This window comes from Sander lucioperca, chromosome 3 (genome assembly GCF_008315115.2).
Source record: "Sander lucioperca isolate FBNREF2018 chromosome 3, SLUC_FBN_1.2, whole genome shotgun sequence".
In the NCBI taxonomy this organism is placed as follows: Eukaryota; Metazoa; Chordata; class Actinopteri; order Perciformes; family Percidae; genus Sander; species Sander lucioperca.
This window is the reverse complement of record NC_050175.1, coordinates 12205841-12221621: the sequence shown is the minus strand read 5'-3', so window position 1 is coordinate 12221621 and position 15781 is coordinate 12205841. Positions and strand designations below refer to the sequence as shown.

The following is a 15781-nucleotide window of genomic DNA, read 5'->3' as shown; positions in this document are numbered from 1 at the left end:
AGCGTGTGCGTGCTGCAAACAAAGATAGGACTCTCAAAGGGCCAGCACAATGCTGGGCTGCTCAAAGGTTCCCATTTCTGCTTGCTCCACTCAGTCTCCCTCCATCACACTTTTTCTAATGGAAAAAAAATAACCCGGCCCACACATCAGAACATGCTGTAGCATTGGCAAAATTACTTATTATCCCTCGCTGCACACTTCCCTCTCCCTCCCTGGATTCATCAAGCTCTCAACCTCCCCTCAAAATGGCTGGCACCTCCTGGCGCTTGTCTAGCCTGTCACACTTCCTCTGCAGTGACCTTGAGACAGAGATGAAGGAGTGATGGTGCTCCCATAACTGTTGCAATACTGTTCCTCTCCCCGCCCCACAAAAAGAAAAAAAAATACAAAGCAGCAAGATGGCTCACACTTACACTGACAGCTGGAGGAGAGGGGAAAAACCCTCTGCATATCCACATCAATCAAATAGGATTAGGGTGCCTCTCTCTGGTCCTTTTTATTTCCCATTAACTTAAAGTTGCTGATGTAACACTAAGCTGTTACATTGTAACTGGGGTTGCAGAGCCACAATGTAGCTTTTACGATCTTCAGTAATTACATTAAATTCAAAAAGAGTAGTAGTATCTGCAAGATTATTAACAGATTTTGAATTTGGAGGCTTTATTGTAACACTGGTGCATTGCCATTGTCAATGACCTAGGGGGGGGATTCTTTTGACAGCAATATGAAATTATGTGACAATGTGTGAAACAAAACTGTCTGCTGTGATCAACCACCTTCACAGGCAAGACGATCCACCCCTCTTAGGAAACTGTTTTGACCAGTCACATGAACCATCGCGTGCCATTCTTCCATGTCCTGGTGGAATAGGGACGCAGACAAGAGATGATGCATGAATTCTTAATCAAGTAAAGACAGTGAGAAGTGATAGGAGTGGAAGGCAATCGTCTAGGCCGTGCTGAATTAATGAGGCGCTAGCTTCCTTCCACATGCCAGGTTTCTGAATGACTCCGCTCGTCACCGTTGGCTTTCTGGAGTCGTCTTTATCATCCGCCCAAACCCAGGGCCCCAAACTCCACCCTGTGACGTCCAATCTTCAGCCACTCTTCATGAAAACTGGAGGACCGATTGGTTTACAGGCTTGTTCACCTCGTGTAAATTTTGCGTTTTCAGACTCCGCTGAGAAGTAGGCATCCATGGCTCAGTGGAGTGCACGGTGTTGGGCGACCCTGTCCAGAACAGCCTTCTCTGACCACCTGAGCCTCTGTGCTGTGTCCATCTGCTGGCAATCGAGTCGAAAGCACAGAACCAATTCATTGCTTCACACCAATTCAAAATCTAGTTGCACTTGCCCTGCAAGGTTACACCTCTCCCTTACACTTCTACTTCTTTTCTTGACACCTGTGGTGATGAAACCACATAGCCCTGCCAGAGAAATGCTGCTCTGTCCTTACTCCTTGAAGTGAAAAAAATATTACTCACAGAGGAGTTGGGCATTCCCACGACAACCAGGTCCTGTGGTATAGGCAGGGATATCAGGCCCAGCCCAATGCTATTTGCATACAAATTGCCCAGCTGGCACCTCGTTGTTATGACAACGGCACACAGCTCCCAGAATTAATTTGGAAGTGAAATACAAAAGGAAAGCAGCCAGCGAGGAGAGACACTGGCAAAATTCCTTCTTTTTTTATAATGACGATGTAGATGACACTGACACTATGTTCTCATGTAAATCCAATTGCCTGGTAGTACCTGCAGGAAATGAGGAAAAAATCATATACTCAAGACTGGAATTATTGGACAAGATAATGACTAGAATGTAGGTCATATTCATTGCAACATTAAATGGGTATGTACTTACAATAAGTTTTACTGAAGAAAAATTCTGTGAATAATTAACAAAATATGCAACTATTCTGACATGAAAATCTTTGTTTTTTCTTTACAACAATACATTTTGTATGAGCTCTGGCAGATACTTTCCAGAGTGCATCTGTCTTTTCCTTAGTTCACCTGATTTTGCAAACCTTAGTTTATATAGTTCCTTACAATGAGCCATGTCAAATCCTCAGAGCTTGAGGAAAGTAAACTCCGCTGAAAACACAGTGTCCTCTACTGGCAGCATGTGGCAGGAAGTTTACACAACCGCTTGTCTGTCTAAACGGATAATATTTAGCTCAAGGGCAACTGAGCTGATGCTTTTCCATAGTCACCCTGGCTCAGCTTACTGGTCAGTTAAATTGCCCTGCTGTGGGCACCATGAGCATTCTGTGAACCCAGAATATCTATTTATCCCAGCAACCCCCACAAGACTGATTTAATCATTGGCTTCTGTGCAGCTATCAGACCATCGCAGGCTAATCAGTGCCTCTCTCAGTGGGAAACAAAGCAGTTCCTCGTTCCAATACTTGACCCGTAAAACTGTGCAGGAGTGCTGATCTGTGGGCAAGGTGAGCACTTTTTCCCCTTCAGCATGTTAATGATGAGAGCACCACCGAGTCCTAGTCCTGTTACAGATTGTTAAAGACAACTGGTGCAAACCACTTCAGCCCAGATTGAAAGGCCTGTATCAGTATCAACACAGCTGTGTGTGTGTGTGTGTGTGTGTGTGTGTGTGTGTGTGTGTGTGTGTGTGTGTTGCACCCTCTACCCCAGGGTGGGAGCAGAAGGAAGGTGACACATCCTGCCTCCCCAGCATATAAATTGAGGAGCCTTCTCACTGAAGTGGCGCTGGCTCTAAGGCATGACAGTTAAGTACGCTGCTTCCCCTGAACGTGCAACCTTTCCCAAGGTTACAACTCGCCAGCAGCTCCAATACTTACTAAAGCACCATCCCGCTCATTTGTCACTTACCATCCAATTTACCATGGCAACCCGATGGGGACTCCGTGGTGCAGGTAAGATCTGCCATGACTTCAGCGTGGCCATGAAGACTCCGCCTCCTGGAGATCACCAGGTAGTGTATCCAAACAAACTCACTATGGGCCCTATTTTAACGATCTGAAACGCAAGTATCAAACACGAAAAGCAAGTAGCTTTGTGGGCGGATCTAGGGTGCTGTTGCTATTATACCGGCGGGATAAATGACTCTTGCGCCCGATGCAAATCTAAAATGGGTTGGTCTGAAGTAGCTACATTACTCATAGGTGTGGTTAAAAGCAGGTACGCTTGTTCCATGGCGGATTGTTATTATGATGGCGGATTTGCTAGGCGCAAGCCAGGAGCGGTTCACAGCCGAGAAGACCAACGTTCTCGTCAGGGCTGGAGTGGGGGCTGGAGTGGGAGCTGTCCGGGATGCGGCGATGTTGCTGTGGCCTCTCAGGCGCATCTCCTCAAGTCTGGAGAGGATTGCTGCAGCCATAGAGCGTGGGCCTCCAAACGCACCACCTGCTCCTGTTGTGCCCCTTCCTCCTCCCCCCACTCCATCTCTGTCCACCCGCTCCACCAGGAGCACATCGCGCATTGCCACTCCTGGACCCTCAAGTGTCCAATCCCGCCGTAGTTCAACATCACGTCTCCTTAAGTCCTCTAATATTTCCTCATTTATGTCATCAACACATCCATGATTCATGGAAATGCTGTGTAAAACACAACAAGCCACAAAGAATGCTGCGACTTTTTAAGGACTGTACTGTAAAGTGCCTCCTGACCTATCCAAACACATGAAGCGCATTTTCAGTAATATTTCCTTGTAATTATGTATGGTTTGCAAAAATGGGAACTGCTGCGTCCGTGTAGATGAGAGAAGCGTTGTGCACACACTACATTACGGCCAAGCATACACCCTAAAATAGCAACACGCCAATGACTTGAGACTAGGTTTTTCCTGGTCTGTGGCGGAATTGTTTTCTGAAACTGCAAAATAGCACCAGGGAACGTTGGCGCCTGAACACGCCTCCTCTTTTCGCTGAACCTCCCCCGGGAGCGCAAGTTCATTCCCTAATTTACCGACGTGCGTCTGTGGAGGGATTAAGTCCGCTGTGTGTCGGGTGCAAAATAGGAATGATACATGCGTCGGTGTACAAAGTAAATTGTGCTGGGTGCAAGATAAGGCCCTATGTCTTCATTGCCACACAGGGTGTCTCCCTTGCACTGAACAGAGCGGCTGACAGAGCAACACTGATGAATGTGTGTTTGTGTTTGTGTTTGTGTTTGTGTTTGTTTGTGTGTGTGTGTGTGTGTGTGTGTGTGTGTGTGTGTGTGTGTGTGTGTGTTTTTCTCTCTTTCACACAGATAGCAGTCATTGCATCGAGGAGCTTGGAGCGTGCCAAAGAGTTTGCCAATAGGCATGGTATTCCTAAGGCTTACGGCAGCTATGAGGAGCTGGCCAACGACCCAGACGTTGGTGAAGAGCTGTGAGCGCCCTGGCTGCACAGGCAGAGATAATAGCATGTTGCTGTTTGAAGCTGAGCCTGGAACATCTTTGCCCTCACAGATTGGGAGTGCTGCACACAGAGCATTGGTGTGTCGGTCTGCTGTTCCTCAAGGCCGGGAAGAATGTGTTGTGCGAGAAACCGTTCGCTATGAACTCCGGACAGGTGAAAGACCTCGTCGCAGCAGCCAAGAAAATGGAGGTAAAGTTGTAGGGATACAGATATTCATGTACACCTTTGCTACCTTTGGCTACTTGCTGGCAGTTGGGGCCATTTCAGGCACAGGTTTGGTAGCAACACAACACAAAAATGAAGGTGTGTTTAGACATTAAAACTGGAAGGTAACACACAGACATCCTTCCCTTTAATATCTTGTGAAATGCACATGTATCAAATGCAGAAAAATATTTTGTTTATGTTGCTCCTAAATTAATTGTTTGACATTTAAGTAGGTAGGCTTAGCGTTATTTGCTTTCCTGCGAAGAATTAGACGAGAATATAGATACCGTACCCATGTCTTAGATTGCTATTGTTCTTCTCATCTAACTCACTGCAAGAAAGCAAATAAAAATGTGCACATTGTCTATCTATTGCTTTAAAGGGGTGATTTAATGATTATATAGGGTATTTCACACTGTTCCTTAAGGTCTCCTAATAGGGTACGTAACATTGGTTTGGCTAAAAATGGCCTGGGTGCTGTTCTATGCTCCCTAATGCAACCCTGTGAAATAGCCCTGAATGAAATGAGAGGTTTTCTCCCTTATATGGTATGCTCATGAATATTCAGATGAGCTGCAGGCTGATTGGTTGGTTTATAACAAGGCAATAGACCGCAACAGTCCCGCCCACAGCCGACTCCGGAAGTAAAAAAAAAAAAGTAAGGATTTAGAATATCAGTCATACTGTCTAAACCATCCGAGGTAGACTGACCCCGAGCTACCTTGTTTTAAGAAAAACATGTTTTATCTGCGATTTAATGGAGAAAAACTACACTACCCACAATCCTAAGCGTAACAGCAACGTCTCTGATTGGTCCAACTCGCTGTTACCATAGAAACGTTTACCGTACCTGCGAAACCATGAACGGCTAGAGCGAGCTTCTACCATTGAAGTCTATGATAGTTTCTGTACACGGTCTTGTACCTTTGCCTTTTTTGCGGTTTTCAAAATGTTTTTTTGCGCCGAATCAAATGTGTTATGCTCACTATTCATCTTGTAGCTGGTTGGCTTGGTTCCAGACTTAAAACTCTATATATAAGCAATTTTCAAAACGTCAATGAAACTGAAATTGGAAAAACGGAGCAGGAATGGCTGGAGCAGCCGAGGCCCGAGAAAATATCCCCGGCTGGCTTCAAACTTAATTTCTGCTCCGACACATTTAAACTCATCAACTGATGTTTCTGTACAAAGCACCAGAGACACAGTTTAGTTACAAGTTTAGTCATCCTCCAGTGTGTCGTGCGCGCACACACACACACACACACACACACACACACACACACACACACACACACACACACACACACGCACACACACACACACACACACACACACACACACACACACACACACACATCAATGCAAAGTTTCGACTTTCATTACAACTAGTGTTGTTGTAACGTTACCCGGAGAGTGAAGCCCACAAGCACACGGACAGAGAGCAGCAGCAGCAGCAGCTCCAGCAGCACATTGCCCATATAACTATTATCAGACCGGCCCTCGCGGCCTCGAAACACTACCGGCCCACCGGGAAAAGTCCAGACTCTCCGGATTGTCACTCCGCTACTGGTTAAGTGTATTATTTACATTGCAATATAAATGAAAACATAACTTAATTTATTAATATCAGGGAACATGTCTGCCACACTCGCAGTTACCCGGTAACTGAACCACTAACTACCGCTTACCTGGAAAAAGCTAGCAGCTAAACTAGTGTGTGAAATCTGTGTGACCTACTTTCAGAAGACCAGCTGGTCACAGACCAGTGGTCTGTATGTAAATTTTGGGGAGTGACAAAGGTACAGACCAGAGCAAATACAGCCACTGAGTTGACGTCAACTATTAGCTTCGTTGGGATTCGCCCGTTTTCAGCTGCAGTTTCAAATTGTGAGATTTGCATAGGAAAGGGATGTCAATTTTTGATTTTGAGGTTCTCTGTATGCCCATTTCACCCACCGAACTGTCGTTATTCAACTATGACAAGGTAAACTCGGTTTTGCATTCTATCACCCCTTTAACCTGTCACAAACAGTATTGCAGCAGGTGGCATTTTGGTCTACGCATGTTAAAATTCACCATGCAATTTAGGTTAACAGTTGCATTATTGCAGGAGTGCAGATATTTTAAGGACAGGAGAATAAAGTATTAAAAAAAAGGGAATATTTATGACTCATGGTGCAGGAATACATCATGTCATGTTTGACCAGCACATCTGCCACAGCACTCACAGGAGGTGGGAGAAGTGGAGAGCTGTGGTAATAAACTGCTGCTCAGGTGAAACTCCAGTATAAGTTGTTTACTGTTGCAGTGGTGGTATGTTGTCTCCTCTGTCCCTCGCAGGCCATCTGGTCCCGCTGTTTCCCCGTGCACGCTGAGGTGCGCAGGCTGCTGGCAGAGGAGTAGGGGAGCTGAAGCTGGTAAAGACAGCCTACTTCGGCTCCCCTCAGCTCCACATTCCCCGCTCGGTGAAGGAGCTGGGCGGTGGCGCACTGCTGGATATCAGAGTGTACTGCCTACAGCATGAATCAGTGATCACTGGCTATTGAAACCATAAAGAAACGGAAGAAAATAAGAATCCCAAGTGTGATGCAGAAGAAACTTAGACAGAAAATCACATTTTTTAAAGAACTGTCCAAAATGTAAACACCTCAGGGAAGAACAATCCCAGACTTATCTTTAAAATGTCAGACTAATCCAAATCCTCCCTGGAGAATACAGTAATTCAGTAAAACTGACTGGGGAATATGTAACTGCATGTCTCACAGCAAGATATCCTTTAATGTAAGACCATCACATCACACTATCCTATACATAATAACCATTTTCTTATTCTTTACTTACCTTTATGTAACATATTTGACCATTTGATAACTATAATGGAAGAAAGGTTTTTGTGACCTATTTATTATCAGGTCATGCCAGTAAAGCTGAATAGAATTTGACCTAATGAAAGTGTGCTGATGAGCAGTGTATTGAAATGAGGTGAACTGAACTAAATGGAACGTGAGAGGCAATGTAACTGAAATCAACGGCCGGTTTGATACCATTTATCAATCCATTTGCTACTCACCAATGTTTCAATGATTTACCTTTTTTAATTGCTTGACAGGAGTGGATGAGTCTGTGGTTGTGGTGATTTAGTTATCCAGGAACAGGATGGCCTTTTGTGCCTTTTCAATAGCTGCTGGACTTCCGAACGATGCTGTCATCAGCGGCACAAAGGGCTCCATTAAAGTATGCTATGCACAGGAACATTTTACTTAATTAAGAAATGATTGAGACGTGCAAAAACAGAGTTAACCGCTAATTACTTTCACATTTAATTAAACTGCAGTATTCAGACAAGGATCCATACCCACTGCATTTGATGATTTTGCATTTTTTTGCATTTGATGAGTTGAGTGATTGGATTAACCCAAAAATGCATTTCCTCTTTCCTCTCCAGGTTCTTGGCCCCATGCACTGCCCTACCACGCTCTTGGTAAACGACAAAGAGATAGGGTACCCTCTGCCTGAACCTCTGAATTTCACCAACAGCACCGGGCTTTGCTGTGAGGCAGTGCCTGCTTAAAGATTGGTCATGATAAAAGGAAAGACGTGTATTTGTCTTCAAAGAGGTGGAATTGCCGAAACCACCGTTTTAAAGGTAAGGTGAGTTTGAAAGAAAGACGCTGCAATTCAGTGAAACAATCGCCTTGCTGGAGCTTCTCATGAGAATTTCAATGAGTACACAAATGCACTAATCAGATTGACTCTGAATCAATGCTGCTATCAGTCCTTGGAATATCCTCTAGCTTATACAGTATTACACTCCTATTGGTTTTGCCTCCTATATGAATTTACATCCCTGCTTTGGCATAATGTATGCTTCATTGTGAATATCTTCATGATTTAACTGTGGTTAAACAGACATGTCTCTCAGTCAGTCTGATTATTCTGTTAAAATCCTCTTCATCTGCAGGATTTGAGGAGAGCCCACGGATGCCTCTGGCAGACTCTGTCTTACTGACAGAGATCATGGACTAAATCAGGAAACAGGTGGGAGTTGCCTTCAGCCAGGACAGCCAGTGACATCACTCCAAAGATGGGCTGTTTCACCTGACCAAAACCTACTCAAATGGAACAGAGGGAGCTGCTCGGGGCAGGCTTTGGATCTTTGGTATAAGCAGATCACTCATGGCACTGTGTGACAAAGCCCGAGCAGACACAGTGTCACTGAGACAACTGTGACTCGGATAACATAGTGAGCTGCCACTGAATTAAAGATACAATCAGCATATTATTAGGACATGTAAATCTTGGGTACATTTATTACTCTTTATTTTCCTTTTTTTTTTTTTTGCATTTTATACTTTATAGACTAGATTAGAGCTCTAAACTGTGCATGTAAACACCTTGTAGGTCCTTATACAGTACACAGCAAACACTGACAGACTAAAAATGTCTTAAACCAGATACATCGTGATGTAAACACACAGGGCAACCATGTCCTGTAATCAGTCCTAGTCCTTTGAAGACGAACCCAGCTGTCACTGTGGGGTGTGTGATTGATGAATCCAATAAAGGACCGATTGGGAAATCCTTGTTTCATTTCAAATATCATCCGCAGGAGAGAAGAATGTGTTCGAGTGGTACATTTGAATCAAAGTGTTCTGTCATGTCTGACCCCTGCAGCCGTTACAAATAGACTCATGTTCTCCATACAAAAATAGGTTGCACTGTCTGCTTTTCAAGGTTAGAACAGAGAAAGACTTTAATGAGTCAGCAATAGGGCTGTGTATTGGCAAGAATCTGGCGATACGATACGTATCACGATACATGGGTCACGATTCAATATATTGCAATATATTTCGATACTGTGCGTAAGGCGATATATTGGGATTTTTTAAAAGTATAATTTCAGAAAAACTAATATTTAAAAAAAGACATGATGTGCATAAAAGTCAAAGAAGTTTACTTTAGGTAAACAATTCAGTACACAGAAAATCAAACTGCCAGTCTGGGATTGTGGTTCACAGGTTCTTAGTGAGCAAATGTTTATATGCTAAAGTAGGCCAAAGTTCAGCCATAGCTACATTGTTAGCTTCTAGCAAAAAGTCAGGCACTGCTAGGCACGGCTAGGCATTGTTAGGCAAGGACACTAGTGGTGCGTCTCAGCATAGCCATCTAGTGGTAGGGGGTTTAAACACAACATAAACGTGAACCACTGTTTTACATGAATATTTTTGCACGTAAACTAAAAAAATAAATAAAAAATAATAATAATAAAAAAAATTAAATCAATATAGTATTGCTAAATGAAATATCGCGATACTCAAGTATATCGATTTTTTCTTACACCCCTAGTCAGCAAATAGCACGGCTCATTTAATACTTATTCTCCAACCTTTTGGGCTCATAGGTGGAGGGTGTCTCATTGATACATGATGTAGTCTATAAATGGAAAATTGCATATTTTCATGCAGTAACATTATGTTGCCTCCTGTTTGCTTGTTTAATGAATAATGCAGATTTTTATTTAGGAACAGAAAAAACAATTCTGAGGAAATTATAAACAATAACATACTTATTCCTTCCTATACATGTTGTGCTGTTTCTGTGCCACAACTTTTACTAAAGAGGTTAAATAAATGGACCATTCAGCCTCAAGCAATATAATGATAAATAGCAGGCCTGACAAAATGTCCTTGTACATGTCAGCTCTTACCAGAAAAAAATGAGGGTGGGTTCGTTTCGATACAGAACATCTCACATCAAAATAAAATACAGAATAATGTAAAAGATAAATAGTAAATAGTAGATTTAAAAATTGAAAATTAATTAAAATAACAATAATACATAAATAAAAGTGACCATCTGAGTACAGGCAGGGAAGAAAGAAGAGACAACAGCATTAAAAAGTAGTTTTGTCTATTCTGGTGTTATGATCACTATCTGGAGGTCGCGTTTTTGTTCTATTAGCACAGATCACCATTATGTTATTTTTGTGCAATGTCACACACACACACAAAATAATACTGCGTCTCCACCTTGTGGCAGAGAACTGCTACGGCAACTGCACTCAATCTGTCCGTTTCCTGTCCAATATGGCAACCAGGTGGGGAATCTGTAGCGCAGGGAAGATCAGTCATGACTTCACTGTGGCCCTGAAAACTCTTCCTCCTGAAGACCATCAGGTATCAGTATGAGTATATGCGTAGATACAAAAACATCTCTGGTTTCAAATGCAAGACGTCTCCTCAGGACTCGGCGAGGCTTCTCGCTCCGTGCAGACTGCCTGTATCTGTATCTGATGTTGCTGACGATCTGAATACTGTTACAATCAGGTCCTATTGGAATGTTTTATGCAACCTGCCGCCTTAACGGGCTAAATGCCACCGACACTGGGCATCAGTGAGTTTATATAATAGACTGTACAGTCAAGCAGTTTGCAGCATTTCGAACACTTTGGCACGCTTTCCTTTTTTTTTTTTTACCGTAAAATCCGCACTAAATGGGCATCTACATTTTCTTTATTTCTTTACTTTCTCTATAATCTAAGTATTACGGTACGTTTTTCCCCCTAGCAATAATTACATTGAGGCAAAACAGATTCAAAAGCAGCTTCAGATGATAATGTTTTATCTATCTATTTATTGATTGATTGATTGATTGATTGATTTAACGTTGAGATAAATAATATAAGAGAGAAACTGTAAGACAGTTTTAATGAATTTATTTTGCAATTCATAGTATCATAGTATAGTATACTATAGGATCATAGTATACAAAAACAACATGGCAGCTTTGTTGTCAAGAAATGGCCTAACTTGTTTAAAATTCCGCAAATTAAATTTAACTTTATTTGCCACCTTTTTCACATGACTTTTGAGCGTTAGTGTGGAGTCATACATGACTCCTAGATACTTGAATTCATTAACAATATCAAGCTCCTGTCCTCTAAGGAACACATTAGAATGTGACACCTTCATGTTTTGTTTAGTGAACGCCATACAAACAGTTTTTTTGGTGTTTAGGTAGAGACATGACTTAGTGAGCCAGTCATCAATGTGAACCATAGCAGATGTAAGTGTTGGGCCTTTCATTAAGTTGGAACAGGAGCACTGTGTGTAATAAATACTATGCTGCAACTGTATTCACAGGTGGTGGCTGTGGCAGCTCGTACCTTAGAAGATGCACAGGGATTTGCCAAAAAGCACAGCATCTCCCGTGCATACGGCAGCTATGATGAGCTGGCCAGAGATCCAGACATAGGTTGGTTTCTGTCAGACCTGGGTCAAATTAGATTGACTGATGGCTCTTTGCATTTGTTATTTGAATTTCTTTGAGCACCAGATCTAAGCGATTTGCTGTTTCAGGACACTTCAGAGTGAGTTAAAACTTTACAGTACAGCAAACCTCAACCATCTGTTGAATCTCCACTCATTTCCAGTTTAGTTTGAACCACAGCTGTATACCTTTCCTGTTGCTATTTTACTGTTACATGAAGTTTGACTGACAGAATAATCTCTCTTCCTACAGCATGCTCTCTGGTTTGTGTGTTTATGTGTGTGCAGATGTGGTGTATGTTGGAGTTATCCACCCTTACCATCTGATCACTTGCCTGCTCTTTACGAACGCCAAGAAGAATGTGCTGTGTGAGAAGCCGCTGGCCATGAACACAAAGGAGGTGAAAGAGATCCTGGCCTCTGCCAAGAGGAATGACGTCTTCCTCATGGAGGTAGGGATGGAGCAGAGCAAAAAATAAAAAGAATGTCCTCTTCATAGCTTTTATTTCTTCTTCTCCATTTGTCCTCTGTAAAATCACTGTGAGCTTGGGATGTCAGAGTTAAAAGTTGATCTATTTTATTCTTCGCTAGTTACAGAAAGCGTCTGCAGAATGATTGCAGCATTGTTACGTGGTACTTCTTTTAATATGTTTCTTGTTTCTGTGAGAAACAGGTCACACTACAAATTATTAACAGTCATGTTTTGCATCTATGCAAAATGAAGGCAGCATTTCTTTTTTTTTAATAATGCTCATTTGATTACAATTTTTCAAATCAAAATATAACATCCAAATTAAATCGTGGATAGATTAATTCACAAGTAAGACTTCTACTATATCTGTGTTGATATGTAGCAGTAGACATTTTAAAACAACGATGATGATTTTGTCAGTTGGCAAGATAACAAGTCACATTTTAATCTCAGTTTAGTATACTCTACCGAGGGTAGTTTGTCTTCACTTCAGTTGAAAAGAGCCCTGAAATTACTTCTTCTAACCAACCTATCTTTTCCATATGGACTGCCTATATAGCCAACCAATATTTTCCTTTGCCATACATGTTTAAAGGCCTATTATGATTATTGTATATTTTTTCTCTTTATATGATTGTTTATTTTCTCCTTTGTCTTTCTTGTCTGGTGAAGACTCTAGGCCATGTCACATTGAATGTATGCGCTTAGTCTGGTAATGATTGTGCTTGTGTATACTTGCATATATTATGAATCAGTTTTCTTGATGTGTGTGTAGAATTATTGATAAATGCTTACAAATTGTGTAAAGATTACATTGACATGATTATTTCCTGTAATATGCTGCCTGGAGAATGCAACCTTTCAAGCCCCTGGAGAATTTTTAAGGAAATCCTCCTTCACATTTCCCTTGCAAATTATATATTGTATCTTTTAAATTTATTTATATGCGTAAATAAAGAAAAGGAAAAAAAAAGAGGCATAGTTACAAGACCTTGAAAATTAAGTGAAGTTGTATTGTTTGAGCTATAGTGTAAGTCGAGACCTGGATAACAAAACACCAAGCACATAAAATGTAACTGTATGAAATGCCTCCTGTCCTTTGCTCTAGGCTGTCTGGACCCGATTCTTTCCAGCCTCAGTGGAGATCAGACGCCTGCTGGCCCAGGGGGAGTTGGGAGAGGTGAAGATGGTGAGATCGGAGTTTGGCGTGCCGTTGATGCATGTGCCGAGATCGACACAGAAAGAGCTGGGCGGAGGCGCAATGCTAGATATTGGCATCTACTGCCTGCAGTTCATATGCATGGTGTATAATGGAGAGAAGCCAGAGTGCATCCAGGCCACGGGGACCTGCCTGGAAACAGGTAATGACAAAGAGACCATTAGTGTCTCACAGATTTGATTTCTGAAGCTTGCTTCAGTAACATGTGGGGATGTGTTGTGAAAATAGCTGATTCATTTTCCGAAAAAACAAAAACAAAAAATAAAACAGCAACCTTTGTTCACATGATATGGGTGATATGAGTCTAAAGTACATTAAGAAGCATGTTGTAATTGCCAAGTAATCCTCCTCACTTCTGCTTTCTCTTTAAACGCATCACACAGGTCACACAGGTTGACAGTGGCAGGATAGTTACCCATTGACCTCAGTCGTATACACTTGCGTGCAGCTTCTCATATGATAACAGAATGGAGTTTTTATTATGTTGGAGCTTGTAAAATCGTTGCCAGTATAATTCCTGCTGTCTGTGAATTGAGAATTTTTAATCAAGGGACTGTGTTCCTGTCTGATAAGACTTCATCTCTGATGTGTTAACTGGCACAATAAATGTTAAGGTTTGATATCCAGATACCTAGTCACGCCCTGCATTCTTATCTTGTTCTAAATGGCATTCTTCTTCAATGTAAAGCACAGTGGAATCAACTGACTCAACATTTTGTTTGCAGAGGACGCATGAAAGACATTATGTTGCACTTTTTTAAAACTATGTCACTAACTTCACATGTTTTGTTTTATTATCACTTCATCAAATGTAAATCACATTTCTGTATGTTATTGCAGGGGTGGATGAGACTGTAGTTGTCACTCTGAAGTTCTCCAAGAACAGGATGGCAGTGTTTACGTGCTCTTCGTGTGTACAGCTGCCCAATGACGCCATTATTAGTGGTACAGAGGGCACCATCAGGGTAGGTCATCACAGCCGGGCTGCTTAATCAAATACAATTCAAATAGTCTGAAATGCAGAACCAGTTTGCACTATGTGCATTTGCATGTTGAATATAAAATGAAAGGTTGGTAAGTGAACCAATTGTTAAGCCACGTAGGAGGGAAATTGTGAAGTTAAATGGCTGTTGTGTAACACAAAGACAGAAGTATTTTCACTGCACACACTATACTCCATCATAATCATATGTCTACTGTTATTGTTTTTTTTAGATCCCTGCCCATATGTGGTGCCCCACATCATTAGTGGTGAATGGGAAGGAGACCCAGTACCCAATGCCAGAACCCTATTTGCCTCTCAACTTCCTCAACAGTACAGGGATGCGTTACGAAGCAGAGGAGGTTCGACAGTGTTTGCTTAAAGGTACAGACATTCATAATATTTTAGTGTGTATCTATAATCGCTAAAAGAATACATTTACATATTAACAAAATAACTAAAACAAGCATAATCAGCAGGTAATGAATAATCAGCGGTTTTTGAATTTTCATTTATACACACTTTCAACACAAGGTGGCATCAGAAACACTGAAATCTTAATGGCCATTTACTATGTTCGTACGTGCAGACTGAACAGTACACTACACATGTTCTGACAGTGTGATATTTCCTATGTAGGGCTGAAAGAGAGTGCAGTTATCTCCCATGCTGACTCTCTTCTGCTGGCTGAGGTGGAGGATGAGATTCGCAGGCAGGTCGGGGTGGTGTACAGCCAGGACTGCCAGTAAACGTTGAGCATGAAGCTGGATCATTTCCCCTTGATATATAGAAAAAGTTTGGAATGGAAAATAAATGCTTCTTTAGGTTTTAACTGGACTTTGTGTTTTAATTGGACTTTACATTAATTCACTCATCAGTGAGGAACATGGTACACTTTTGAGGAGGAAGAAAGCAAATCTTGACCCTTTTCTTATTTGGCTGACCAGGATTTGTTTTAGTCTCTCCAGAGTTTTTCACCTGAATAGATCTTTTTTCACCTGAATAGATCTTTATTTCCATTGTATGCAGTACAACGAAATTCTGTTGGAGCCATCCTCTCCAAATAGCAAGACAGACAGACTTCATATTCTCAATAAATAGCTAGAAAACAGTAAACACAGCAGTTATTGCAGAGTCCGATTGCACTGAGGGGGCAAGGGATGTGTGTATGTTTTTGTGTTTGGATGTGTGGATGACATGAATCATTAATGTAAATACAATGTACCACCTGAAATTTAAACTCATGAA

The 15781-nt window shown here is 41.8% G+C and overlaps 1 protein-coding gene and 1 pseudogene across 1 annotated transcript; both read left to right on the top strand.

Annotated features, from left to right (window-relative positions):
* Positions 1-2636: 2636 nt before the first annotated feature.
* On the top strand, positions 2637-9166 carry LOC116037552 (annotated as a pseudogene).
* Positions 9167-10517: 1351 nt separating this feature from the next.
* Positions 10518-15365, top strand: dhdh.2 (dihydrodiol dehydrogenase, tandem duplicate 2). The gene is made up of 7 exons (XM_031281410.2): positions 10518-10768; positions 11735-11846; positions 12149-12312; positions 13441-13693; positions 14392-14516; positions 14767-14917; positions 15173-15365. The coding sequence occupies exons 1-7, from the start codon at positions 10568-10570 to the stop codon at positions 15280-15282; spliced, it is 1116 nt and encodes a 371-aa protein (XP_031137270.2). The 5' UTR covers positions 10518-10567; the 3' UTR covers positions 15283-15365.
* The last annotated feature ends 416 nt before the right edge of the window (positions 15366-15781 follow it).